Genomic DNA, 27,859 nt, shown 5'->3' with positions numbered 1-27,859 from the left:
CTCTATTGTCCCCCATGATCAGCTGAGGTGAAAATAAACCAGATGAGGTGAAAATGCCAAGCCCAAGCAAAGCATCTGCCCTCAATGCCCATCACCTCTGCTCCACTTCCCTTTAGCTCAGGGAACTCATTTACACTACATCTGGCCCTCCACATTTGCTGCTCTGACTTTCGCTGATTTGATTATTTGCAGTTTTGATTAATTTTTTCTCTCTACGAATCTCTAAGTCCTCCAGTGCAACTCTGCTAGAAGTTGACCATAGTCACAATGAAGGACCTAGATATTCCTAGAGAAAAGACTTCTCTAGGCATTTGTAGGTTCTCCAGCATGATCATCTTCTGGCAGATGTTGACCACAGAGTTGTACTGGAGGACCTGGAGAGGCTAGAGAGGTGTCCTCTCACGTAAAAAGAACAGTGCTTTTTCTGTTTGCGGTTCTTCCACATTTATGGGGGTCCTTCACCCCTAACCTCAGTGAATGTGGAGGGATTACTGTACTTGTCTCAGATTCCTGTGGATGTAAGCTATGCCTTTACCCCAGTTGGTTTCAAGTAATAAGTCAAGTGGAGAAGGCATCCAACTCTACAATCAGAACTTATTAAGCTTGCTTAAAAATTGTGGCACTTTAAAGACTAACCATTTTTTATTTGGCATAAGCTTTCATGTAGAGCAGCCCATTTTTTCAGACCAGTAGGCCAATGCTCACAAAAGACTGTGTCAAAAAAAACTTAGTAGTCTTCAAGGTGCCACAAAACTACAACAGGCAGTCCTTTTTACTGGAAAAGGCAGTTGTTTTTACTGCAAGAAATATCTGCCCCACCTGCAAGAATTGTGGATGCTAAAACCCCCAGAATCATGCTACAGACAGGATTCTGGGAGGTATAGTACAGAAATCTAACCTTTCCAGTTTCTGTTGCACAAATTTAAACTCCATCAAAGAGAATGCATAAAAATATAAGAATAGTACTGGATGAGCCCACTTTTGGCCCAGTATTCTGTACCCACAGTGGTCAATCAGATGCCTACCGGTCAGGAAGCTCACAAGGAAGATGCAAGTTCCCTCCTGTTTTGCTGGCGGGGGGGGGGGGGAATGCATCCAAGATGGGTTTTTCAAAACCAGCACAACCTACTTGATCCTAAGCATCAGTGGGTCAAATGTAATGTGTGTGCACCATGGCAACTGAAACATGAACTCATATTCAGTTCCTATATGCAATTGCAGAATTTGATTCTGACTCTATTATAGTGTCTTCTGACTCATGTCCTCAACAACTAGCAGAGGTACACTAGATCTGATTCTACCCATCATAATGGAGTTTATCAGACAAGGGGAATTGGAAGTATAATCTGATGGCAATCTGAACGCAATCATGGGGTTTCAATAACGTGAAACCCCAAGATTGTGCTCGGATTGATTGCCCAAATTTGTGTGTAGTGGGTTATCACGCAATAACGTTAAACCCCATGATTGCGTTCAGATTGCCATTGGATTATACTTCCAATTTCCCTTGTCTGATAAACTCCATAGTGTGTGGAGGTATCTTGGACATGGGACCCAAGTCTAAACATAACATTCATTTATATTGTATATACACCTTATCCACATAGCCCAAAGGTAATTTTACATAATATCTTTAATAAATTTATGTGCGATATGTTTGTATACACAGCACTGAACCACCAGAAAACAAAGGTGTCACTATCTCAGCCACCCATGTGGACAATTTTGGAGTATATCAGATTTCAGAATTCCCAATAAGCAAGATTCAACCTGTACTTATGGTTTCATGCTCTCCATTAATTTCCCTTATTCTCTTTTATCACCTTGCATATAGGTGGTTATCACTGGTCTCTTGTAGGAAAAGCCATAGTTTAACTTTCCTAGGGGATCTCTCACTCTTCCATCTGGGATGGTAGCAGGAGGAAACTTACAGCAAACTAAAGATACAGTACTCTCCTTTCTTAGGACTCTGCATCACTGTCGTCTCACCTACCCGCTATAACATTCTGTTCCCTGGTCCCTCAGTTTCAAAACAACTAATATTTGTTATTAAGAAAAACAGTCAAATTCATGTGAGGCAGAGACACACATGAAACACAACGATTATTGTGCACAGACTAGAAAACAGCTCGCCTGATCTGAGCCATTAATAAGAGTGACTATCTTCCAAACGCAGCTGGCAAATAGTACTGTGGAAAGACTGAAGCAGGCTGAAAAGTTTCCAGCCATCCCACTCATCCATAACATTCAGTGATGGCAAGAAAAATAATTTCCAGTAAACATTCGAAAAAGCTTCATCAGTGAAAACAGTTTGACAGTGGAATGGGCTGAGTCAAGGGGAAGTGGTAAGAGGTATTCAAGCAGAGACTAGACAATGTGAAGTTGAAGGCTTTCACAGTGGGCATCCATAGTTTTTGTGTGGGTTTTTCGGGCTATGAGACCATGTTCTCAATGAGTTTATTCCTGACGTTTCACCAGCACCTGTGGATGGCATCTTCAGAGAATGAGACCAGACATCCTTCTATTGCATGCTGCATTATGCAGTCTTCACTGGCCAAAAATATCTTATTATTATTATCATCATCATCATGGATTGAGGCAGGAAACAACAACAATTAAAATACACACCACATCAGTTAAAATACATCAGTTAAAATACACACCAATTTTTTAAAAAATTAACTGCCCTGGCTCAAGGCTAGGGAATCCTGGGGTCTGTAGTTTCGTGAGACATTTAGCTTTCTCTGTCATACACAGAGTTCAGGTGCCACAATAAACTACAGTTCCCAGTATTCCCAACCCTGAGCCAGGGCAGTTAAAGCAGTCTCAAACTGGATTATTTCCGCAGTGTGGTTTGGATTCTTTTTTGCTTCCAATGTGAGAAGCTATAGCACAGGGAGAGGAGAATCACGAAGGGGATTTTGGTTACCGTATATCTGTTGAAAACCGTGGTTTAATCAGAGTGGAAACCCTGTAGTTCTTTATATATTGTACTCCACCCCTATAGAAGTATTTTAATTAATAAATGACTAAAATAATTGCTGGAATGGAGTTCCTTATGTTCATCACAAGGCTGGGCGGGGGGGGGGGGATCCCAAAAAATCTGAAATCCAAAGCATATTTGGGCCCAAGCATTTCGGATCAGGGAGACTCAATATTTTTGGCATTTTCCTTTTTTTCCTCCTTCCACCTGAAAAAGATGGCTATCGCTGCTTTGCAGATATTTTCCAAATGGAAACTATTTCCTCCACACAATGTTCTGCCTCTATTCTTGGTTTGAAGCTGCTGTCACTTGCCAGTTGAAGCAAAGACACCAACAAAAGGACAGCACCTTATTTTAAAAAGCAATGGGCCTTCCTGTTTGGAAAAAAAACTTCCAAAATCCAAAACACTTTGTTAATTAAAAACTTTTAAATAAAATAATTACACACAAACTGTCTTTTTATTTTTTATATATATATATATATATATATATATATATAACTTTATTTATATACCGCTTTTCCAAAATGATCAAAGCGGTTCACAACATCAAATATCAAATAGCCATTACAAAACAGAATAAAATAGACAGAATAACATAGACATATTTAAAAACATCATATAAAAAGTCCTGAGTATCTTAATCGAATCGCAGTTGAGCATCTTGAGGTAGCATCTGGGAGGGGATAAATTTCCTAAAAAGAGTCGGGAGGATAAGCTGAATGGAAGAGATGAGTTTTCAGAGATTTCTTAAACACGTCCACAGTAGAACTGAGGCGGATCTCTTCCAGAAGTTTGTTCCAATAATGTGGGGCCACTGCTGTAAAAGATCTTTGGTGATTTGTTTTCAGTCTCACCTTAGGGTGCGCCAATAAGCACTTCCCTGATGTTCTGAGGGTGTGGGGCGGATTGTGTAGGGAGAGGCGTTCCTTCAAGTAACTCGGGCCCAAGCCATGTAGGGCTTTATAGGTAATGACCAACACTTTGTATTGAGACCGGAAGCTAATTGGCAGCCAGTGAAGAGATTTTAAAACAGGTTCCGGCGACCAGTCTGGCTGCAGCATTCTGAATTAATTGAAGCTTCTGAACCTGGGACAAAGGTAGCCCCATGTAGAGTGCATTGCAGAAATCCAAGCAAGAGGTTCCCAGTGCATGTACTAGTGTTTCAAGGTCCTTTCGGTCCAGACAGGGACGCAGTTGGCGTATCAGCCGAAGCTGATACCAAGCACTCCTGGCCATCGCATCCACCTGAGATGACAACTGCAGAGATGAGTCCAGGAGTACTCCCAAACTGCCAACTTTGTCCTTTAAAGGGAGCTTAACCCCGTCCAGGACAGGATGGCAAATTTCCCCGTCTGGATTCGGAGTATCCATCACGAGTACCTCTGTTTTCTCCGGATTCAGCTTGAGTTTGTTTTCCCTCATCCAGCCCATTACTGACTCCAGGCAGGCATCCAGAGGAGAGGTGCCATCTTTAGTCACTGTATCAGTCGGAGACATGGAGAGATAGATCTGGGTGTCATCAGCATACTGATAACACTGAGCTCTGTGTTTCCGGATGATCTCTCCCACATTTTCTTGGGTTTTCGTTCTTTGCACCATCATTTCTTCCTGTGCATTTGATCAGTTTGTTTGTCATTTCTTTGCAAAATTAATTTGTTAATTAAAAACTTTAAAAAAAATTATTTTATTGGGTTTTCATTCCTTGTGCCATCTTTTCTTGCTGTGAAGTTGGTCAGTTTATTTGTCATTTCTTTGTAAAATTAATACATTATGAAAAAACCTTTAATAAAAATAATTACCTGTACAAATAATTGGCTTTTTGTTTTTATTTATTTCAGTTTTCATTCTTTGCACCATCATCTTTTCTTGCTGTGCATTTGGTCAGTTGGTCTGTCATTTCCTTATAACTTAAACTTGCAAACAAAATATTTACCAAAAAATAATAAAATAAGAATTACACAGGACTGCAACCCCCCCCTTCCTACTCACTCTTTACTATGGCACACAGACACACACACAACTTACTCATTAGTAGCAGAAGGTGGTTGCTCACTGGAGGGCCCATCATCCTCAGCAGCAGCAGCAGCAGCAGCAGCAGCAACAATCTTGGGCTCACCCCCCAGGAATTCCACCCCACTGACTTTCTTGCCAATTGTGAACCAGTCAGTAATCTGGTCTACGGTGAGTTTCTTCAACATCTTGCCTGGGAGCCCTCCAAGTAGACTTGCAAAAGAGCTAGACCTCCATCTGCAACTGCAAACCACCTGCAATTAATTGGCAAGCCCCGCCTCTTTTCCCAGGTCTCTGTCACGTGGTGTGCTCTGCAAATCACAGTTATTCCATTCTCTAGACTCTTCATATGTTTCTTTAGGTTGGAAGTAGATGTCTTGAGAGAGAGCTTGTTTTTACATAAATTGCATTCTGCAATACTGTCACTTTTTGGAGAAAAAAACCTCCAAATAGGACTCCTAAATTTCTGTGTTTTATTAATTTTAAGACACTGATTATTTATATAGCTTCAGAGTTCCAGCAGTGATCTGTGAAAAAGTAGCAGTTCTGTGAAAATCACAGTTTGGAGCTCAAGAGCAGAATGTGTGGCTGCATCCACACTGCAGAAATAATCCAGTTTCAATCACTTTGGACCAAGAGGACTAGTGCCTTGGAGCAGCATCAAAGAGGAAAGGCTTTCATTTTTCTGGGACTGGGTGCATATTTAGCAAAAGGACTCCCCTGCCTTTAGACTACAGCTCTGGAGGCCTGGGTTCAAATCCCTGCTGGAACAAACAAATACAACATACACACAAAATGTGACCTTGGGCAAGTCACACTCTCTCAGCCTCCTTGTTGCAATTGTATGCATGCATCCAATAAGAGGGTAGCTTTTCTGCTGTGTGCAACCAACAGGGCATAGCTGCAGGAAAGTAAATGCCACGTCTGTTTCAAAAGCAGCTTGTTGCCTTTGGTCAGACGTTGTGGGCTAGATGTACACAAAGACAGCACTGGGCTTTAAAATGATGACCGCTTGCATCATTGGACAGGACCCAAGAAGGGGGCCCCCGCAACACAATTCAATGTTGTGATGGGAATTGTTTTATTTTGCTTTATTGTCGCAATATGTTTTGTATATAGTTGTTTTTGTAATTTTTATATAATTTATCATTTTTAGATTATAATTTTGTATATAGTTGTTTATATAATTTTAAAAAATAAATAAATGTTTGTTTGTTTTTAAAAGCAGCTTGTTGTAGTTCGTGAAACCCTGAGGATAAGGTTTTCTTGGTTGGTTTCTTCAGAGGAGGTTTGCTATGGCCATCCTCTGAGGCTGAGAGAGTATGACTTGCCCAATATCACCCAATGGGTTTCCATGGCCAAACCAGGATTCAAACCCTGGTCTCCTAGAGTCGTAGTCCAATTATCACAATGTTTTTCTGGCAAGTTTCTTCAGAGCTGGTTTGCCATGGCCCTCATCTGCAGCTGAGAGCATTTACATTTGTGTAGCTAGGCCCTGTTCCACACCAAGAATGCCACTCTCACTTTCTTTTACTTATATGCCACCTTTCTCCTGGAATGGGACCCCCCTCCCTTTCCGATGGCTCACAGATGAAATGGGGCCAGTTAGCTTACACACTGTAAAGCGCTCAGGGAGTGTGAAGTCAAGGGCTTTCATGGCCGGCATCCATAGTTTTTTGTGGGTTTTGGGGGCTCTGTGGCCATGTTCTGGAAGAGTTTCTTCCTGACGTTTCGCCAGCATCTGTGGCATCTGGCATCCTCAGAGAATGCTTGCCTGGAAAGGAGTTGGGTATATATATATATATTGTGTGGCCTGGAAGAAAGACAGGAGTGATTTGCATGTGGATTGTTCTGTTGCTAATGGCAGGCCTCAGGGTGGAAGGGTCTGCAAAAGAGGAGGGTTAGTGTCTGCTTGATAGTGCACTGATAAGTGGTATAGAAATGTTATTGTTATTGCTATATATGGAGGATATAATACACACACATGGAGGAAATATATATATATATATATGGAAGATATAAATATATACATACACACTGTATACACACACATATATATGGCCTTCTCCCCCTAGCTCTCTCTCTCTCTCTCTCTCTCTCTATATATATATATATATATATGAATATATATATACACACACATATATATATTTAGATGTGCTTCCCCCCTTCTATATATATGGAGGAAATATATATATATGGAGGATGCACACATATATATTATATGTGTGGCCTTCCTCTCTATATATATGTATATGAAGTAAAAACATATATGGAGGATAGGTGTGTATATTGCACACACACATATAATGTCCCCCCTATATATGGAGGAGTGTGTGTGTGTGTGTGTGTGTGTGTATGTATATGAGTGTCTCTGTCTCTCTCTGCATATATATGTGTATATATATATATATATACACACACACACACATATATATAGTCTTTCCCCCCTCTATATATGGAGGGATAGATATATCTCCCTACATGTGCGTGTGTATCTATTTTATTTCCTGCCTATATAGAAGGGAGGAGCCCTATATGATCTGGAGGGGAAAGGCCCATTGTCATACTAAGTCCTCCACGCCAGAGGGCGCTGCAAACAGGAAGAGGCGCTCTAGGCAGGCAGCTGGGCCGCCAGCCGCGCATGCGCGCTGGTTCCTTTCCCGACAAGCCTGGCGACGACCTGAGGCAAGAGCAGCAGCAAGAGCAGCGTCGGTGGAAGCGGTAGCCGCTTGGAGAGCATTGTGACCTTCGCTGGTCCTCGGGCTTCGAGGTGGGTCCGCTTGGGAGAGGCTCTCGCCCCGTTAGAGAGAGGAATGGGTGCCCCTTGGGCAAGAAGCCACGCTCTCTCCGCCTGAGCGGAAGGCAAGGCAGCCGGCCTCCTCTGGGGAAATCCTGCCCAGGAAACCCCAGGAAGAGAGACCGCCCGCAGGGGCGCCATGAGCCAGAGGGCGCTTAGAGGCACACTACAAACAGTAGCAGCAACAGAGAGGTATAGAGTCAGAGCCATCACTGAACATCGTGGCACTTCACCAGAGACAGGGAAACGAATGTAATAAAGTATGTGTGTGTCTATAAATATATAATTCACATGTATAGATATATTCCTTTGTATGGATGTATATCGATACTCCTTACTTTTATTATATATGTGTGTGTGAATATATATATATATATATATATATATATATATTATTGACATATATAGGTAGATGCTCCTTTCTTTTTGGCTGCTGAGGTGTAGTACTATCCAAGTTTTGAGTTTCCTACATACAGTCTTTTATCCCTTTATCTCTTATCTTCGTTTCCCTGGAGACAGATGGTGTCACCTTTAAGTTTCTCTAACTGAGGGAGTGCCATGGACACTGCTGCACCTCAGCAATGGAAAAGAAAGGACAGCCCTCACTCTCAGGAAGTTCCTCCTCATGTTGAGCTGGAATCTCTTTTCCTGGAGCTTGCATCCATTGCTCCTTGTCCTGTTCTCTGGAGCAGCAGAAAACAAGCTTGCTCCCTCCTCAATATGACATCATTTCAAAGATTTAAACAGGGCTATCATATCACCTCTTAACCTTCTCTTCTCCAGGCTGAACATCCGAGTTCCCTAAGTCATTCCTCATAGGGCTTCATGGTTTCCAGACCCTTCACCATTTTAGTTGCCCTTCTTTGGACGTGCTCCTGTTTCTCAGCGTCCTTTTTGAATGGAGGTGTCCAGAACTGGGCACAGTATTCCAGGTGGGGCTTGATTAAGTCAGAATAGAGTGGCCATCTGGGTTTGCCGTGGCCATCCTCTGAGGCCGAGAGAGTGTGACTTGCCCAAGTGGGTTTCTGTGGCTTAGCTGGGATTCGAACACTGGTCCTCCAGAGCCCTAGTCCAGTGCTCAGAAACACTACACCACATTGACTCTCGATGATAGTGCCAACATAGGCTGAGCTCCACTATGGCAAGTCCAAGGACAGACGAAGGGCCCTCCCTCCATTCCACTGCCCTGGCCTCCGAGGAAAAGAAAGAGAGGAAGGGCCAAAACACACTGCAGAAATAATCCAGTTTGAGAACGCTTTAACTGCCCTGGCTCAGCGGTAGGGGATCCTGGGAATTGTAGTTTATTGTAGCACCACAGCTCACTGACAGAGACAGTTCAATGTCTCACAGAACTGCAGTTTCCAGAATTCACTAGCATTGAGCCAGGGCAGATAGAGCATCTGCAGTGTGTTTTGGACCCAAGTAATATCAGAGTGTGGTCAAGATAGCAAAATGTGTTAAGGGGGGAGGACAGACAAACTGGAAAAGGCTGCAACAGTTTGCTTTGGCCTGAGCCCCCAGAGTCCTCCATGCCTAGTCCCAGAGACAGATAAAAGGCCCTTCCTCTATCATAACTGCTATATAACCCTGGCCTTGAAGTGAGAGAAGAGGCAGGCACAGCTCCACCAGGCCTAGCAGCTGCTGAACGTGATCCCCTTCCCAATTGCCCTTCCCTTCTCCTTTGCTGTTGTATTTGTCTCTCAGGCTCAGAGGATGTCAATGGCAAATCCTCTCTGAAGAAACCTGCCAAGGAAATCCAGTGAAGGTTCTCCTTAGGGTCACCATAAGTTGGAAATGACTTGAAGGAGCACAACAGCAGCAGCAGCAACAACTGTTAATGCAACAACTACTGCCGTTACATTCAGTTATGTACAGGAATTACAATTTATGAATAACATTAGTACTTAAGCCCTCAATATTCACTGGGGTTTGGTTCCAGGATCCACTGTGGAAACCAAAAATTGTGGATGCTCAAGTCCGATTATGTAGAATGGGATAGTTAAACGGTGTCCCTTATAAAAATGATAAAATCAATATTTGCCTTTTGGAGCGTGTGTGTGTGTATACACACACACACACACACACACACACAGTTGCCCCTCCGTTTTCACAGGGGATCCGTTCCGGACACCCCCCCCCCCCCCACATGCGAAAATGGAAAATTGTCTATATTCAAGCCCCATTGGCTTGAATGGTGGCACACACCCCATTTTGTCCCCCTCCTTTTGCCGCCTGAAAACGGTCAAGGGACGCAGATTCCGAGTCTGCGAAAACAGAGGGGTGACTATAAGCCGTGGGTAATGAATCTGTGGATACAGGGAACCAACTGTATATCCAAGATGATTAAATTGAGCCCACATCATGAGAAGGCATGGTTCATTAGAAAAGACAATAATGCAAGGAAAAGTAGAAGTTGGTAATAAGAGGAAGATCGCACATCAGAGTAATATGCTCATTCAAGGAGGACACAGGCCTGGGTTTGCAGGATCTAAACAGAGCAATGGAGGACAGGGAGTCTTGGAGATGTCTCATCCACAGAGTTGCCATGAGTCCAAGTCAACGTGAGGGCAATTAGCAACAACAAAGTTGTTTATGTCACAACTATTGCCATTACATTCAGTAATATAAGGGAACTAGGATGAACAAATAAACATTAGTACAAAAAGCATTTCTAGGGATTCTGTATGGTGTGGTAAAGGAGGAGGTCAAGGGGGGGGGGGGACACCATGAGTTACCACTCCCAGTGATGGCAGCCCAAGTGATACCACTGAATATATCTGGTGCCACAGCAAACTACAAATCCCAGGATTACATAGGATGGAGCCATAGCAGTTACAGCAGTGTAAAACTTCTTTGGTGCTGCAGTGTGGTAGCAGCCACATAGCGTCTCCATTATTGCTTTGTTTAACTTATGATCCTGCAGATGTTGAACTGCAACTCAGAGAAGCCCTAACCAGCATTGCCCAGTGGTGATGATGATGGCTGCACATAACATCTGGAGAGCCTAGGCTAGCATAGCCAAATTTGAAGGATGATGGGAGTTGTAGTTTGACTAATTCAGGAGGACCCAGAATTTCCTTACTGGCACAGTGGCAGTAATTGTTCTTGTAGGTAGAAAAGGGTTGGAGAGGGAATGAGAGAAGTGAATCAGGACCCATTCCTTTTCTTTACAGTGCAGTGTTAACCCCTATTTACACCCAGAGTTATTTTTTTCTGGGTTCAGGGGGGCCTATTTCTGATTAAATGGGAATAATGATGCAGTCTTAGAGCAAATGGAACTTAATGCCACAAGATGAGGTGTCGACTGGTCCTTTTGTTGTTAAAGATTATGTACTATTACAGGTAGAAACGCACGCCCCCCCCCCCCCCCCCGTCCTAAATGCTTGAGAACAGAAGTGTTTTGGATTCCAGAATTTTATTTTACTTTTATTTTTGAATTGGGAATATTGATGGGACCCAACCCTAAACATGAAATTCATTTAAGTTTTGTATACCGCTTATAAGCATAGCCTGAAGGTAATTTTATACGCAATATTTTCAGTAATTTTGTACATGAAATAAATGTTGTGTACTCTGACCTATCAGAAAACTAAGGTGCCACTAACACAGCCACTCGTGTGGACAATTTTGGAGTCTTCCAGATTTCAAGATAAGGGATACTCAACCTGTAGTCAAAATGAATAAATAGAGCTGGTATAGGCTGGCTGTTGGGGGCTGTAATGAGGAAGATTAATGGTTTTAGCCCTTTTTTGTATGCCTCTGCAAGCATGTGGCAAACAGGATGCTGAATGAGAGAGATCCTAGATCTAATAATGCAGGTTTTTTGTTTGGTTGGTTTGGTTTTGTTGTTGTTGTTGTAGGAGTCCAAGTAGACCATAAGTTGAATATGAGTCAACAGTGTGATGCGGCAGCTAAAAAGGCCAATGCAATTTTAGGCTGCATCAATAGAAGTATAGTGTCTAGATCAAGAGAAGTAATAGTGCCACTGTATTCTGCTTTGGTCAGGCCCCACCTGGAATATTGTGTCCAGTTCTGGGCACCACAATTTAAAAAGGATGTTGAGAAACTGGAGCGTGTCCAAAGGAGGGCGACTAAAATGGTGAAAGGTCTGGAAACCATGTCCTATGAGGAACGACTTAGGGAGCTGGGGATGTTTAGCCTGGAGAAAAGAAGGTTAAGAGGTGATATGATAGCCCTGTTGAAATACTTGAAGGGATGTCATATTGAGGAGGGAGCAAGCTTGTTTTCTGCTGCTCCAGAGACTAGGACCTGGAGCAGTGGATGCAAGCTCCAGGAAAAGAGATTCCACCTTAACCTCAGGAGGAACTTCTTGACAGTAAGGGCTGTCCGACAATGGAACACACTCCCTCGGAGTGTGGTGGAGTCTCCTTCCTTAGAGATCCTCAAACAGAGGCTGGATGGCCATCTGTCGGGGATGCTTTGATTGTGATTTCCTGCATGGCAGGGGGGTTGGACTGGATGGCCCTAGTGGTCTCTTCCAACTCTATGATTCTATGATTCTATGTTGTTATTACATAGAATCATTAAAAGCATCACCCATAGAATTAAACATATCAAACATAACCTTAAATCAGTGTATATTGGGATAAGCACTTTACTTTCTAAATCTGCTCTACAAGTAAGTCAATGAATTCTCAAGAAACATTTGCAAACTGCAGAAAAAATTATACATCTGTTTAAAGCAATAACTTGACTGTGTCCTGCTTCTCAGCATTCCAGAGCCATCCATCTGTTCACTTTTGGAAACAGAATTCTAGACCAGACGACCCTTGATTTGCTTAAGGAAGCTGTAAAATATGTGGGATCAGTCAATTTGGGCTTGGTTTGAATTTCTGCCTGCTGTTTCTTGCACGTGTGGCATAAATAAGAATAGCTTAAAACTTAGAGGAGGAAGAGAGAAGTGATGAAGTTGGTAAAAATTCTGGGAGGGAAGCACTATAGGAATGGCTTGGAGATATGTTTAGCTTTGGGAAGAGAAGACTGGGAGCGATGATAGCCATATTTAAATGTCTGAAAGAATACCATATATAAATTATAGCAAGCATGGTTTCTTCCAAAGACTAGGACAGAAACCAGTAGATTCAAATTACAAGTACCGTATATACTAATGTATAAGTCGACCTCATGTACAAGTCGAGGGCAGTTTTTGGATCCAAAATCATGGATTTTGATATGACCCATGGGTAAGTCGAGGGGCAAACACAAGGATGTTACAAAAGATCTAAAGGGGGGAAACAAAGCACCACTTCCCTCCCTATAGCTCCCTCTCTGGACCTCTCCCAAGCATCAGTCTTGGCAAGGGAAAGGGGAAACAAACCTCGGCGCACATGCACGCGCACACACACACTTCCCCTTACCAGAAGCATCTCAAAGGCTCATGGCTTGTGAAAAGGAGGACAGACCTTTCTCTCTCTCTGCCTTTCACCCCCAGGACTCCAAGGCTCATAGCTTGCAAAAATAGAAGACCTTTCTCTGCCTTTCACCCTCAGGACTCCAAGGTTCAGGGCTTGCAAAAATAGAGGACCTCCCTCCCTCCCTCCCTCCCTCCCTCCCTCCCTCCCTCTCTCTCTCTCTCTCTCTCTCTCTCTCTCTCTCTCTCTGCCTTTCACGCCCAGGACTCCCAAGGTTCGGGGCTTGCAAAAATAGAGGGCAGACCTTTCTCTCAGCTTTTCACCCCCAGGACTTCCAAGGCTCATGACTTGCAAAAATAGAGGACAGGCCTTTCTCTCTCTCTGCTTTTCACCCCCAAGACTTCCAGGCAAAACGGGGTACAAGTCAGGGCATACTTTCTGTGTGTTCCTTTCCTCAGCAGCAGTTTAGCTCTGGCTGCGCGGGAAGGCTGAGAGGGAAACACACACACACACACACAGAGAGGAGAGTGGGTGCTGGGGCTTCAAACAGGGAGCCATTACAAGGCTAAAGAGAAAGGTGGGCACTTCTTTCAAGAAATTTAATAGCATTAACTCATTGCCCTGTACATAAGTCTACCCATGATTTTGGAGTTCATTTTGGGACATAAATTTTTCAACTTATAGTCAAGTATATATGGTATATTTTCCATCTTAACATTAGGAAGAACCTCCAGATCATAAAATCTCTTCAGCAGTGAAATGCCTGCCTCAGAGTGTGATGGCCTCTCCTTCATTGGAGAACTTTTAAGACATTGAATGGGTATCATGGAGGAGTGTTATAGTTGTGAATTCCTACATGATGGGTTGGACTAGATGACCCTTGCAGTCCCATCCAACTCTATTAAGATTCTGTGATTGTATGAAATAAGTAAATTCCAGTTCAATGGCTAAACAACTATTTTATATGCACTCCTCCCTTCCCACCAGCCCAGAGTCCAGCTGAATAGAAAGGTGTGATTCCTAACAGACTGAGTACTGTCAAAGAAGATGTATCAGGTGGGCGTTATGGCCACATGCTAGATCAATTTCTTCTTTTTGTAACTATACTTTCTACACTGACTTTCTAATAAGGTGGCACTTTAGAGTATTTCATACCCAGATGAGCAAACAGAACATGAAAGTGTTATTTAACAGCTGTTGGAAGGATTCTTCATCAGCAGTGGCCAAGATCTTTTCTCAATTATCCTTCCACGTCCACATTAAAGCTGTCTCTATGCATCAGACACTCATCTCTAAATGTCACAAATCAAATGCCAACCACAGATGCTGGCGAAATGTCAGGAAGAAACTCTTCTAGAACATGCCACATAGCCCGAAAAACCCACAAAACACCATGGATGCCAGCCATGAAAGCCTTTGACTTCACATCACAAATCAAATGTTTCAGTGACAGAACTTCCAGCAAAATGTGAGAGCTCCCATACATCCTCAGTTAGAAACAACATCTTTGGGGGAGGGGGGCGGATTTGAAAGTAAACCTTGATCATTTGGAGATATCATTAGACACACTTTTGCTCTTAAGCACTAGTTTATAACGAGACTTACGTAACTGCTGATTTGGGACCTTAACTTCTCAAAAACAAGACCTGTGTAACTGAAACAAAACATTGTTTGACTTCAAAATACTTACCCTTCTGTTCCATCTCTTAGATGTTCAGGAGTGCTGTTTCAAGATGGTGGGACACCCACAAGATTTACCACACTCAGGTTTTCCAAGAACTATGGGTTGGTATCATCTTAACTGGCTATGTCTACTACAAAATCTCTTATGGAGGTAAGTTTCAAGTGTTCATTTGCAAACTTCATTTACACCTATGAGCTAATATTGGCTTCGGATTTATGCTAGACAGAACCGTAATTGCAATGAGTTCCAAAGTCAAAGCATACAATAGAGCCAAGTTCACAGTTACATGTATACAATTTTCATTTGGAAGATGTTTTCATTTACCTAAATGCAAATTAACGAACAAAATGATTAGCTTGAATACAATATAAATCACTTTATATAAACTGTAATCTTAACAGGCATAGTAATATTGTGGATTGAATTCTAAGGGATTCCACCATGAGCCATATTCCAAGACGACTTGTTCCAACCTTGCATTGGGATCTCTTTCTTTAACCTTGATCCCATGAAAGCATCACATTCTGTAAAAGGTGTCAGTTTAATACAGTAGGACCTCAGTATCCATGGACTTGCCATTCACAGATTTGAGCATCTGCGGATGGCAAGCCCACACTGTCCCCAATGACGGTGTATGCACGCAGCCATGCAGCCATTGGGGATAATAATGGCCTTCCTTCCTGCCTTCCTTCCACTCTTCCTGCTTCCTCCCCCTCCAAGGCCTCTTCCCTGGGCTTGGCTTCAGGGGCAGTTTGCAGGCAGAAGCTGATGTCCTGTTGGTTGGAGGTAGCCAGAGCGGGGCTTGGGCCTCAGAGCCACACACCCCAGGCCCAACACCCATGACAGAACCTCCAGGCTCCGAGACCTAAGCCCTGGTGCCAGCTCTGGCTCCCTCTGGTCGACGGGGCTCCAGCCTACACTTCTAAAGCCAAGCCTGGAGCAGACGTCTGGGAGGGGGAAGGAAGGAAGAGGGAGGGAAGACTCCAGTCCCATTGTCCCCAGTGGTGGCATGGCTGTGTGTATGCACCACCATTGGGGTCAATGGACCTTGAGCATCCGTGGATTTTGGTATCAGCAAGGGGTCTGGAATGGATCCCCTGGGGATACCAAGGGCCAGCTGTAATACACTCTAATAGGCCCAGGGCAAAGTTCAAATTTCTGTCACAAAAGATAGATAGATAGATAGATAGATAGATAGATAGATAATAATTTGTTTTATTTATATACCGCTATTCCAAAGATCATAGCGGTGAACAGCAAGTAAGCTAATTTGCCCCCAACAGTCTGGGTATTCATTTTAGCGACCTCGGAAGGATGCAAGCCTGAGTCGAGCTTGGGCCCTTTTGCTGGTCTTGAACCCGCAACCTTGTGGTTTTGAGTGAATGGCTGCAGTACAGGCATTTAACCACTGTGCCACCAGGGATCCATGTTTCCACTTTTTGTCTTGTACTGTATTAATGCTATATTTTGATAATTTATTGTGTTATAATACAATTTTGGCTTGAGTGTTGGGCTATGACTCTGAAGACAAGGGTTCAAATCCCTGCTGAGCCATGAAACCCACTGAGTGACTTTGACCAAATCACATTCTCCCAGCCTCAGAGGATGGCAATGGCAAACCCCTTCTGAAGAAATTTTTCAAGAAAAACCCATGATAGGTTTGCCTTAGGATCAACATAAGTCAGAAATGACTTGAAGGCACACAACAACAACAGTACTATTTAAAGAATCTACTGTAGAATGTAAAGTAAATATCCATAAATTTATCAACATTTTCATGGGTTTTCTATGTTTCTGTTTATAAACCTGTTGTACAGTATTTTCCCATTGATTCTTTGAAAAGTTGTCAAAATGTGTTGTGGCCCAGTGTTTTGCATATGTATGCTAAAAGAAATCTGAAGGTCATAGGAGTTTATTCCTTGATTGCTCTTCATTGTCTTGTAACTTTATTAAGAATCTAAACTGATAAACACCAACCACATTTACAAATCACCAGAAAGTGGACATTGAATTCACTATACCAGTGATGGCGAACCTATGGCACGCATGCCAGAGGTGGCACTCAGAGCCCTCTCTGTGGGCACACACACCATCATCCCAACACATACTTCACTAGAGTTTGTCATTAGAAATCCAGAGGGATGTGGCACTTTGCAATAAATAAGTGGGTTTGGGTTGCAGTTTGGGCACTCGGACTCTAAAAGGTTTTCCACCACTGCACTATACGGTAGATGTCATAATCAGGTTTGAAATGTGGCTTTATTCTGACATTTTCAGTTAATCTAAATTCATCAGGATATACAATACTGAGCATTTTTAATTTGTTATATCTGGGTTTTTTTAGGTAAAAAGTCAGTGGAAGACAGTAAAAGTAAGTACTGACTATATGTATGATGCGAAATAGGTACATTAATCATTATTGGTATTAAAATCAAATCAGGTTCACTCCATAAAGACCACTTAGCAACTAATGTTAGCAACTACCTGTAATGGGCTTGTACATGTTAGTTTGGATCCAGATTCAGATGCATGTAGAAAGGCTGATAGAAGTGAGTTTCCATCTCCTCTCTGCCCCACAGCAAGCCCACAAAATACTGCCTCGTGGTTTGATGAAACCTGTAAAATGGCATAGGTTGTAATGCTAGGAGCCTAGACAGAGGAGAACTACAGTGTGATGCATTTGGAAGTAACTGTCATAGAAGTGGATAAGGAAGACCACTTCCAGGCCTGTTTCTTGGACTTAAATCCTGTCCATTATATTTAAAGTTCTACTTGTGACATACTTTATTATCCAAATGGTTAAAACTTTGTTTTAGAATCTTTTATAGGCGTGCTCTATAAACTATTGTTTATCTACCTGTTCTCGCAGTGGAGGGGAATATGTCAGTGTAACAGAAGTGTAAATCACATCTTTAGGCTGCAGTTCTAAGCGCACTTACTAGGAATTAAGCCTCTGAATCCAGTGAAACTTCCAGTTAAAAGTGCTTATGATTGTGCTGTCATCTGCCTAGATTATAGCAGGTTGTATGTGTAGGAGAATATCTAGATCTGACTGTCTTTCTAGGAATATACAGTCGGCCCTTCTTATACACTGATTTTTTATACACGGATTCAAGCATACACGGTTTGAAAATGTTCCCAAAAAGTATAAATTTCAAATATCAAACCTTGATTTTCCATTTTTTATAAGGGACACCATTTTGCTATGTCATTATATTTAATGGGACTTGAGCATACACGGATTTTGTTATCCACGGGGGATCTTGGAACCAAACCCCAGTGTATAACAAGGGCCCACTGTACTTGTGGAATGAAAGTTGGTTTCTCTTAAACATAATTAGCAAGTAAGAGGGGAAGCTTGCTAGAAAAATTAATTAACACTGCTGTGTTTTCTGTAAGTACAGTCAGAACTGTTAGCAAGTTATATATGTATTGTCATCAAAAGTAGTAGAGATAAAAATTTGTTCCAATTTACTTTACTAATCCACAACATTTTCCATTCCTTCTAAGGCAGCTGATGGTAGGGTGCAGTTGTCTTGCTCACATTGCTTTTTGCTTGACCAAATTAAGATTATTTGTATTTATTTCAGAACACTCTTCTGGCCATCATTAGAAGTTTCTCAGTATGCGTTTGGTGAACCACCATCTTGGCTATAGATGAATCATGCTGCCACCATGGGGAATTAGTTGTACTGTAAGCAATGTACAGCCTTAGAACAGTGTTAATCTGTCATCTTTCAAGGACTAAATAAAGACGTTGCTCAAAAGTGTGCTGAGTATATTATTAGTGTAATCTACATTACTTCCAGCCATGTGCAACTTGTAGAAATGATCAACATTTTTTATTCATATGAATTTTTTTCTTATTTCTATTAATCTATCAATTTTATCACTTCTACTTCACAAGTTCTTAAAACAGGTATGGGGAACTGTGGTAGATGCAAGGGCCAATATTTTAGCCACTGGAACCTGCTGGGAGTCTATTTCTGCCATTAAACAGAGCAGAAGGTCCCAGTAGCCTGTTTAAAAGATGAATAACCAACCACTCCTGGAGATTTTAAGGGTTATTTTATATTTATTTAATTAATTAATTTCTATGCCACTTTCCTCCTAGAGAGGTGGCTCACAAATAAAAGCTCTTTAAAAACATATTGCAATAAAACAATTAAAACATCACATAAAAACAGTATAAAATTACAAACATTAAAATCATGATACCAACCCCTATTTAACAAAATCCTTTGGGTGTGAAAAAGTATGGTCCAAAGAGTCAGGAGGGGTTCAGGATAACAAAAGCAGCTTTAGGTTTCACTTGGCCACCCGTGACAAAGAATTGCCCAATTAATAAGCAAAATTCAAAGGTGCCATCAAGTTTGAATCAGACAATAATAGCACAGTTCTCAATAATGTTCATTTCTGTTTGCCAGAATTCTGGGTTGCTGATATAGTTACAAAGGAACGAGCGTCGAAGATTGGACCCAGGCCTCACTGCTGTATGGTCTCATAGAGCATGGTGCCTGAAGTGAAACCTTCCAAAAAAAGAAGTCTACATGTTGCATCTGTATTCTCAGTTTGTAAATCTGTTCAAAAGGAAACAAGTGGGATTGGAGATTTTCCCTAAGCTTTGATTTCTTGATTACAAAGTTGGCAGATGGAAGAAATTAAATATTAACAGTTAATCCCCCACAAAACCTCTTCATACTGTAGTATAAAAGCTCTTGCAATTAAAAGCAAGTAAACAGAAAAAAGCATTTATAGAATAGGCAGTGAGGTTTTATGAGCTTCCTCCGAGAACTAGAAAGTCAGGATTTTAATTATGGCAAACTCAAAGCTTTCTACTACCAGCTCAGCCACTACAGTGAATTTCTCTTTGTTTTCTCTCCATTTGTGTTTGACACAAATTAATTGTATACCTGGAGGGTTGTTGTTTGACCCCATGTTACCTAGGCTTTGTTTATTTCCCAGTCGACTCTGGTAGCCTGCTGATTCTGAAGACTTGGATTCAGCTTTGGCTATTATATAGTGTATAAATGTAATGAATTAACAAATATAAAATAAAATTGGAAGTGGTGTTGCCTCTTGATTTAGGTACAAGAGCAGTGATGTAAAATTGCTGGAAATGTAAAAGCAATAGTGGGGACATTTTTCCTTCAAGAAAAAGTGGAAATTTACAGAAATTGAAAAATGCAGTATCACTACCCTTTACAGAGTGAATGGCAATGTGTTCCTTTAGGAACATAGAAGGTTTTATGTGTTACGATTTCACATAAAATTATGCGTGATACATTCTCAACAAATTATTTTTAATATAATTATAAATTGAAACTGAGTGGCATGTTTTTTAAAAAAAGATTTTCTTATAAATGGAGCTTCAAGGAAGACTTGAACTATACAGAGTTTCTTAAAGTTTGAGAGTGAAGAGCAGACAAACAGACAGAAGAAACTTACAACATGAATACAACAAAAACATTATTGTGTTGCCTCTAGTTCTCCATAGCACCAAGCAGATGTAACACCCATAAAAAGGAATGAGAAAAAGAAAGCCAGACTAGGAATTGCAATGATTTGAATGTATCTAGTCTTACATAAAAATCTTACCTTTTTTATTGTATTTAGATATGGTTTGGTAACAGCAAATATAGATATGTGAACATCTTGTTTTAAAAATTCATCATTCTAAAAAAATTCCATAATCCCTTTTTTCAGCTTTTCCAGAAAAAAACATTTTTAACTGAGTTCTCCCAGTTTTTTCCCATGGTTTCACATCTTCATAGAAAAGGAGTGATTCCACTTAAGTTCAAATGAGAAGCCTGATTAAATTCTTCTACTCTACTGTTACAAGTGCAGGAACTCTTTCTGTTTTTCATCTGGCCCTCTTACTGAGGATTTTTATCTTCTAATGTCAATCCTGGTCAAAAGGTAGTAAAGGGAGCCCTTGAGCCCAATCCTATACACCCGTTCCTCCTCATTCGCAGACTTGGAGTCCACGGTCTCACTCCTTCGTTGATGGAAAATGGGGATAGACAAAATGGTGTACTGCAGGAGCACATCCCCATTTTAACCGATGGGCTTTGAATATTTGCAGTTTTTCCGATTTATGGGATTCGGAACGGATTCCCCACAAATCGGGAGGGGCGACTATATACATTTCTCAAACTAAGGCTGCACTGCACTGCAGAAATGGGTCCAAAACACACTGCAGAAATAATCCAGTTTGAGACCACTTTCCCTGGCTCAGAGCAAGGGAAGCCCAGAAATTGTAGTTTATTGTGGCACCAGAGCTCTCCGACAGAGAAGGCTACATGTCTCAAAACTACAGTTCCCAGAATTCTCTAGCATGGAGCCAGGGCAATTAAAATGGTCTCAAACTGGATAGTTTCTGCGGTGTGTTTTGGACCATAATCCTGTTTGACACCACTTTAACTGGCATCACTCCATGCTATGGAATTCTGGGAAGTGTAGTTTGTTGTGGCACTAGAGCTTTCTGACAAAGAAGGCTAAATGTCTCACAGATTTACAGTTTCCAAAATTCCATAGTGTTGATTCATGGCACTTAAAATGGTGACCAACTGAATTATTTCTGCAATGCAGATACAGCCATAGTCACATTGGACTCAGTGTTTCTAACACGTTGAGTAAACACATGAAACTGCAGTCTTAACTATATTAGTAGATGGCCCAGTTGCACCTGTTCCAATCTGGCCATCTTGTTTCTTTTCCCATAGTGAATTTTGTAGATTAGATTTTATATTAAAGCAAATTCTCAAGTGCTCTTTGTCATGATGTAGCAGCAATGGGTGAAGTCACAAGCTTCTGTATGTGGGATCTCAAGTTTAAAATAAAAGAGCAGCAGGTTTGGAGAAGAGTGGTTGTGAGTAGAAAAGGCTATTGTGAGTATTGAACAGAGTCATTTCTGCAGGCTGGTCTCATTCTCCCCAGACGGAGTGATGGCAGTGAATAAAATATTAGATGCAGTAATTTCACTTCTGAATGCTGGCTCTTTCATAAACTAAATCAGGAGAGATCAGGATTACAGAATCTCTTATGCATTGAACCAGAACCTCAGGATTTAACAGCCTGAACCAGGTTTAAATTATAGCACATTCAAAATTGAAGGATTCCTAAATGGAAGAATCTGATTTGAATACTGGAAGTGGAGGGAGTGCACAATCTTTCCACACTTCTTGAAGAGTCATTCTGTTGTTCTCATCACTAAATTGCTGGGAGACAGAAATTCTTGCCAAACTACTCCATATCACCAAAAGATCTAATAGGTGGTCCATAGAATCATATAGTCTTAGAATCAAAGTGTTGGAAGAGGCTTCATGGGACCATCCAGTCTAACACCCTGCTCAGTGCAGGAGCTCCAGCTAAAAAGGAATGGTCCCTAACCTTCAGTCTTCCATTTTTTTTGGACTTCAGACCCCAGAAGCCTCAGCCAACTTGGCTGATAGTCAGGAATTATGGGAGCTGAAATCCAAAATATCTTGGAGGACCAAAGGCTAGGAACCACTAAGCAAAAGTGTCTCCAGCAGGTGTCCAAAAAAAAGTCCAGCAAAAATATGAGGAGGTTAAAACAGTGGTTCCCAAACTCTTGTTCTCCAGGTGTTTTGGATTTCAGCTCCAGAATCCCTGACCATTGGTCACAGTGGCTGAACATCTGGGAGCTATAGTCCAAAAGACCTGACGGACAATGGTTTGGGAACTACTGGGTTAAAATATGATGTGCTGAGAAAAGTGTGGCCCATGCCACTATAAACTATGGTTTATCAGAGAATCATAGAGTTGGAAGAGATCACAAGGCCCATCCAGTCCAACCCCCTGCCATGCAGGAACTCAAAGCACTCCGACAGATGGCCATCCACCCTCTGTTTAAAGACCTCCAAAGTCATAATGCCCAAACCTGAAACTTTGGCTTGTCTTTTTTGCTGCCTACTGTGAATCAGCAGCTAGCAAAAATTGGCTGGAGAGAAACAAACCAGGAACAAAGAATACACAGAGAGGTATGCCAAAGTCTGCTTGGTTCTCTGATATGCAATTCATGATTTAAACAGCTTTATATCCTTTGTTTATTAGAAATACAGTTTGTTTAACCTTTTTCTGAAAATACGCTGGGGACATTTCACACGGCACAACCCAGAAATTAAGCAGATGAAGCCTTGACAGCATTGACAGTCTCTGTTGTCTGTAAGATAATGTCCATAAAGCTCTCTGTATCCACCAGTGGGACTCTATCTGCTATCTGAGAGTTCCTGCACTAAAGTAACAATCTAGTGACATTTGAGAATCACAGTAGACCCAAAGCTTGCTATCATTCTTTGAACATAATTACATTGCATTCTGTTCTTCCTTCCCTAAGGTCTTCTTGAGTAATAAAGTTACTATGCGTATTTAGCTTTTACAAACAGGTTTGACCTTCAGCTGTTTGGCATCCAACTTAGTGGCACGAGTTTCATCTTAATAGGAAGGAAACACATTTAACAAAACCCAGGTTCAAACATTATATAATTACTGTGCATGAATATATATCTATACACACACACACACACACACTAGATTTCCATAGTGATTTTGAACCCAGCCCCCCTTCCTGTGCTTGGACTACTTCCATTGTGATTGTGTAAGGTGCTGAGCTGATTTAGATATTTATTTATTTGTCTTTTGTATTAAATGGGGGGATTAAGCCTCTGATCTTTAAGCAGTTGTGCTAAAATGTAGTGGAATCAGTTTGGAGGGGGAATATTCCAGTCTTCCTAGTTCTGTTCACCCCTAGAATCAGCTGGATAAGGTAAATTTAATTTCCTGCCTTAAGCCACTGGGAGCATTTTGGGCTGACAGTAAGATGTAAATTCCTGTACATTTCAGGATGTAAAGCCATTATGTAAACAGATTGCGAAAAATGCCTCTCATGAGCACTGAAGGAGACCCCGGTTTGTACAGTGTATTAACCCCAACATAACCACTGGGATAATTGCTCTGCCACATGGCAGCTGGCCTGTGGGTGTGCGGAGGGAGCTTCACAGGCTTCAGCTTTGTCATCGCTATTATTTACCTACATGATCCCACTGGGACAGATTATTTGGAATTTTCTAGCATGGTGTTACAAGCATTCGGAGGAAATGCAGCATGGCATAGCGATGGACTATGACACTGGAGAACAGAATCTGAATCTTCACTCAGCCATGAAAACCCACTGGGTGACCTTGGGCAAGTCATATGCTCTATGCCCGAGAAGAAAGCATTGGCAAACCTCCTCTGAACTAATCTAGCCAAGAAAACCCCATGATAGGTTCACCTTAGGGTCTCCATAAGTCAGAAATGACTTGAAAGCATACACAATAACAACAACAAATTACTGGAACCAGGCAGCCAAGAGCTGAACTAGTATTTGGAGAGCCTAGTCAGCATGGCATAATGGTTTGAGTGTTGCACTATGACTCTGGAGACCAGGGTTTGAATCCTGGATTGGCCATGGAAACCCACTTGGGCAAGTCACACTCTCAGCCTCAGAGGATGGCAATTACAAACCCTCTCTGAAGAAACTTGCCCACAAAGCCCATGATAGGCATCTTAGGATCACCATAAGTCAGGAATCTCTTGAAGGTACACAACAGCAAGTCAAGTGAAAGCAAGACAGTAGGCATGAGCTACATGCAGATGGGACAGTGTCCATATTCTTACTTCATTGATCAGTTAGCTATTGCTTGGTCAAATGACATAGAGGTTTCCTTCTTTGAATAAACATTTACAAACCATTATAGTGCCTATGTGAGACTGCTTTCAAGAAGGTTTAACAACATCAGTTGGTTCAAAATGCTGCAGCCAGACTGTTAACTGGAGTAGTTACAGAAAACAATTAGAGCATCTATTAAATTAATTTCATTGGTTACCAGATTATTTCCAGTTCTATTAATTAGTAATATTTTAAAGATTTGATAATAGCAAACATAACCAACAAACAATGCATCTCATATCCAGTACAGTGATTTGTCACTTTTTTTTTTGCTCATAACTATCCATTTTAAAAATCTCCAGTTGACATAAGGACACAGTATCTCTCAAAATATCAATATGTGAGAAGTAGGGAAAGAAAAGACTGGCATTTTCATTTGCATAACTAATAAGCCTCTAATATTTACTATAGAATTTACAGTGGTCTTGGTTGCCCCTAGTAATTGTTACTCCTTCAGTTAATATTGCTAAAAATATTGCTATCTATCTGATGCTATCAACCCTATTCACCGAGAAAGAGACAGGCCATTTAAGGTTTTCCAATTATTCATGCTCTAAACATGTTGTCAAACATAAATACATGATAAATTCTTTCTGAGAAGGAGACTAATTTGCTTTATGAAAAAAGAAAGTCAGTTCTTGAGATAAACTGTGATATAATTTAAACTTCAGAAAGCAGGATGACCAGATGCCATAACTGCAAAGGAGGACAAGGCACTCCAGAATGTAGGACAGTCAATAAAAATGTAGGACATTATGAAATAAAAGCTAAAAACATGTATATAAATTCAAATTCATGTTTCTCAGTCATGGAGGACATTTTGAAATTCCTTCTGGACAGAAGACTGAAATGTATATAAATTTATAGTAATCTTAGGTCTTGAGTACTGTATTTAGAGAAAATTACAAGTACAGTACCATCTGCTGAAACTTGTATTTCAATGCAGTACAAAAATTTGGTCATGATGACCTCCCCTACCAAAGATGCTTTGATGAGCTGTATTTCAGAGATATAAAAGCAAGCAGGTTTTTAAAAACAGTAGAATCTGGTGGGTGGCAAACTGTATTGCCTTTAAATGTCCAGGTCCACTCATTTAAGTACAGTAAAAGCAGAATTGCATCCAGTCTCTATAAGCAAGCTTTCAATCAGTCCAATCCTACTAATCCAACAGAAGGAGTTAAGCCAAATTGAAGTCAAGTGGTGCTTTCTAAATGATATACTCTTTAGTCTGACCAGTCGTAACCTCCTTGAATGTAAGGTGGTACTTTAAACAATTGTACATTCAGGACCCCAAAGAGATAAAAATAGAAAAGAGGGACAGACATGTTTACAGAAAGAGGAGATATGTACCAATTTAGATTACATCATTTTCTCTTTTCACCTGGTGATGGGAATTAAGCTGTCTTCTACTGCATCAGATCAGACCACTAGTTTATCTAACCCATCATCATCCTCTAAACGGGATTTAGAAAAGTTACTTTTTGGACTATAACTTCCAGAATGCCTAGCACTGTTTCAAAGTCGACAGTGGCTTTTACAGACTGGGGGAGAAGCCTTTACCAGGCCTGTCTAAAAACCTTCAAATGGTGACACCAGATATTGACTCTAGGCTGGGTTTATCTTCAAAACACAGTATTATTTGTTCCCCCATTTTGTGAGCAGTAGAAGTTTCGGGGTTATCACTTATTTGGGACAGGAATGTCACTAGGGGTGTGTGGGGTTTGTGGAGTGTGTGGGCTGCACCAGATGACACCCTAAGGGTAGATGACACCACTGTTCCCCAAACATGTGCCTTTGGGCACAAATGGGCTGTGGCATTTGCCTACATTCCTTTAAAAATGTTTACCAGATGGTATGAGTGGTGAAGTCTTAGTGGGAAAAGAAAGGAGAGGCCCCAATTGTTGTTGTTTTCTTTATTAAATTTAAAATCTAATTTTTGTTTATTTGTTGTTCTGTGCCTTCAAGTTGCTTCCAACTTATGGTGATCCTATGGTGAACCTATCAGAAATTGGGTTTTCAGACTATGTGGATGTGCTCTGGAAGAGTTTATTCCTGACATTTCGCCAGCATCTGTGACTGGCATCTTCAGAGATTTCACCAGCATCTGTGACTGGCATCTTCAGAGAATGCTGGCATGGGAGCATTTTAAAAAATATGGATTCCGGCCATGAAAGCTTTCAACTTCACTATCGGAAATGACTTGAAGGCATACAACAACAACAACAAAGGCAAGCTGAGTTCTGTATCACAGTTTTTCTTGGCAAGATTTGTTCAGAGGAGGTTTGCCATTGCCTTTCCCTGGGCTGAGAGCATGTGAAGTGCTCAAGGTCACCCAGTGGGTTCCATGGCCGAGTGGGAAAATGAACCCTGGCTTCCAGAGTCGTAGTCCAACACTCAAACCACTGTGTCATGCTGGAAATTGTAGGTGATAACTGTTATCCCTGGAAATAACTTGCTCCAAACAAGCCAGTGACTGAGTTAAAACCCTAATATTCGTGAACCTCCCTCTGCAGCCTTATCCAGCTAGGTCACTATGAAACACATGTAGATCTCAGCCTGCTCATCCAAGCCCAAGTAATGAATGGCAGCTATTTTCTCATTCACCAACCTGGCATTCACCAGCATTTTCAATCCAAGGGTTCTATTGCTTCATAGCCTCCTGTTTCATGGAGAACAGCAGAAAGCAGAAGAAAAGACATGGAGAATGAAAAACTAGGTAGAAAGAAGGAGGAGGACATTTTAAAGGCAATTGAACTGGATCCTTTCCTACTGCATGTGAAATAAATTCTGTGTGGCTCTACAGCACCAATTTCTTGCTCCATTTTTGCATGCAGAACATGTAGGAAGCATACTGTTCATTTCTGTGTCATTGCAGTAGTAGATGGTTGCTCTGTAGCTGGGCAAAACACATGTTTCTTCACAGGATGAAGCCCAATTACTTTATGTGGCGTTTAGCTGATTAATTCATTTGTTTTAAAGTGGGATTAGTCAATTTGTATTAAATCCACCTGCTAAGAATTATATTGAATGAATACTAATCTTTTTTCTTTCTTTCTAGGTTTGTAACTCAGTGACAGGGATAAATTCCTTTCAGTGCCAATAGTGTTTTTGGCTTGAATCCTAGCCCTGAAATTTTGCCTCTTTTTAAAATCAATGGAAGTCTGCTAATTAACTTTAATGGAAACATTATTTTGTGTTCAGCTAGCAGTATTTTCCATGTGTGTACACTCTCTCTCCCACTTTCCCTTTACTTTTGGTGAGTGTGCTTTTGTATC

The 27,859-nt window shown here is 41.3% G+C and overlaps 2 protein-coding genes across 5 annotated transcripts in view; one reads left to right on the top strand and one right to left on the bottom strand.

Annotated features, from left to right (window-relative positions):
• TDRD9 (tudor domain containing 9) overlaps nt 1-5,257 on the bottom strand; it is a 147,204-nt gene extending 141,947 nt beyond the window's left edge. For 2 of the 3 annotated variants that reach the window (XM_089522641.1, XM_089522642.1), the window contains exon 1: nt 5,011-5,257. In XM_089522641.1, the coding sequence (XP_089378767.1) occupies nt 5,011-5,183 (173 nt within the window). In that variant the 5' untranslated portion in view covers nt 5,184-5,257. The remainder of the gene's footprint in view (nt 1-5,010) is intronic. The other variant, XM_089522643.1, reaches the window with a different exon arrangement.
• Nucleotides 5,258-7,645: 2,388 nt separating this feature from the next.
• On the top strand, nt 7,646-18,618 carry ATP5MJ (ATP synthase membrane subunit j). 2 transcript variants are annotated; one of them, XM_089522648.1, is made up of 5 exons: nt 7,646-7,768; nt 14,155-14,223; nt 14,878-15,001; nt 17,196-17,222; nt 18,442-18,618. In XM_089522648.1, exons 2-5 carry the CDS (start codon nt 14,215-14,217, stop codon nt 18,462-18,464), a joined length of 183 nt encoding a protein of 60 aa, XP_089378774.1. In that variant the 5' UTR covers nt 7,646-7,768; nt 14,155-14,214; the 3' UTR covers nt 18,465-18,618. The 2 variants fall into 2 exon arrangements, with proteins under 2 accessions (XP_089378774.1, XP_089378776.1); XM_089522650.1 differs by lacking the exon at nt 14,155-14,223 and having other exon boundaries at nt 7,648-7,768.
• Nucleotides 18,619-27,859: the final 9,241 nt, after the last annotated feature.

This window comes from Sceloporus occidentalis, unplaced genomic scaffold (genome assembly GCF_023333645.1).
Source record: "Sceloporus occidentalis isolate IW3139 unplaced genomic scaffold, rSceOcc1.0.p SCAF_4, whole genome shotgun sequence".
NCBI lineage: Eukaryota > Metazoa > Chordata > Lepidosauria > Squamata > Phrynosomatidae > Sceloporus > Sceloporus occidentalis.
Note: the sequence above shows the minus strand (reverse complement) of the source record. Positions and strands in the feature narration are given on the sequence as shown.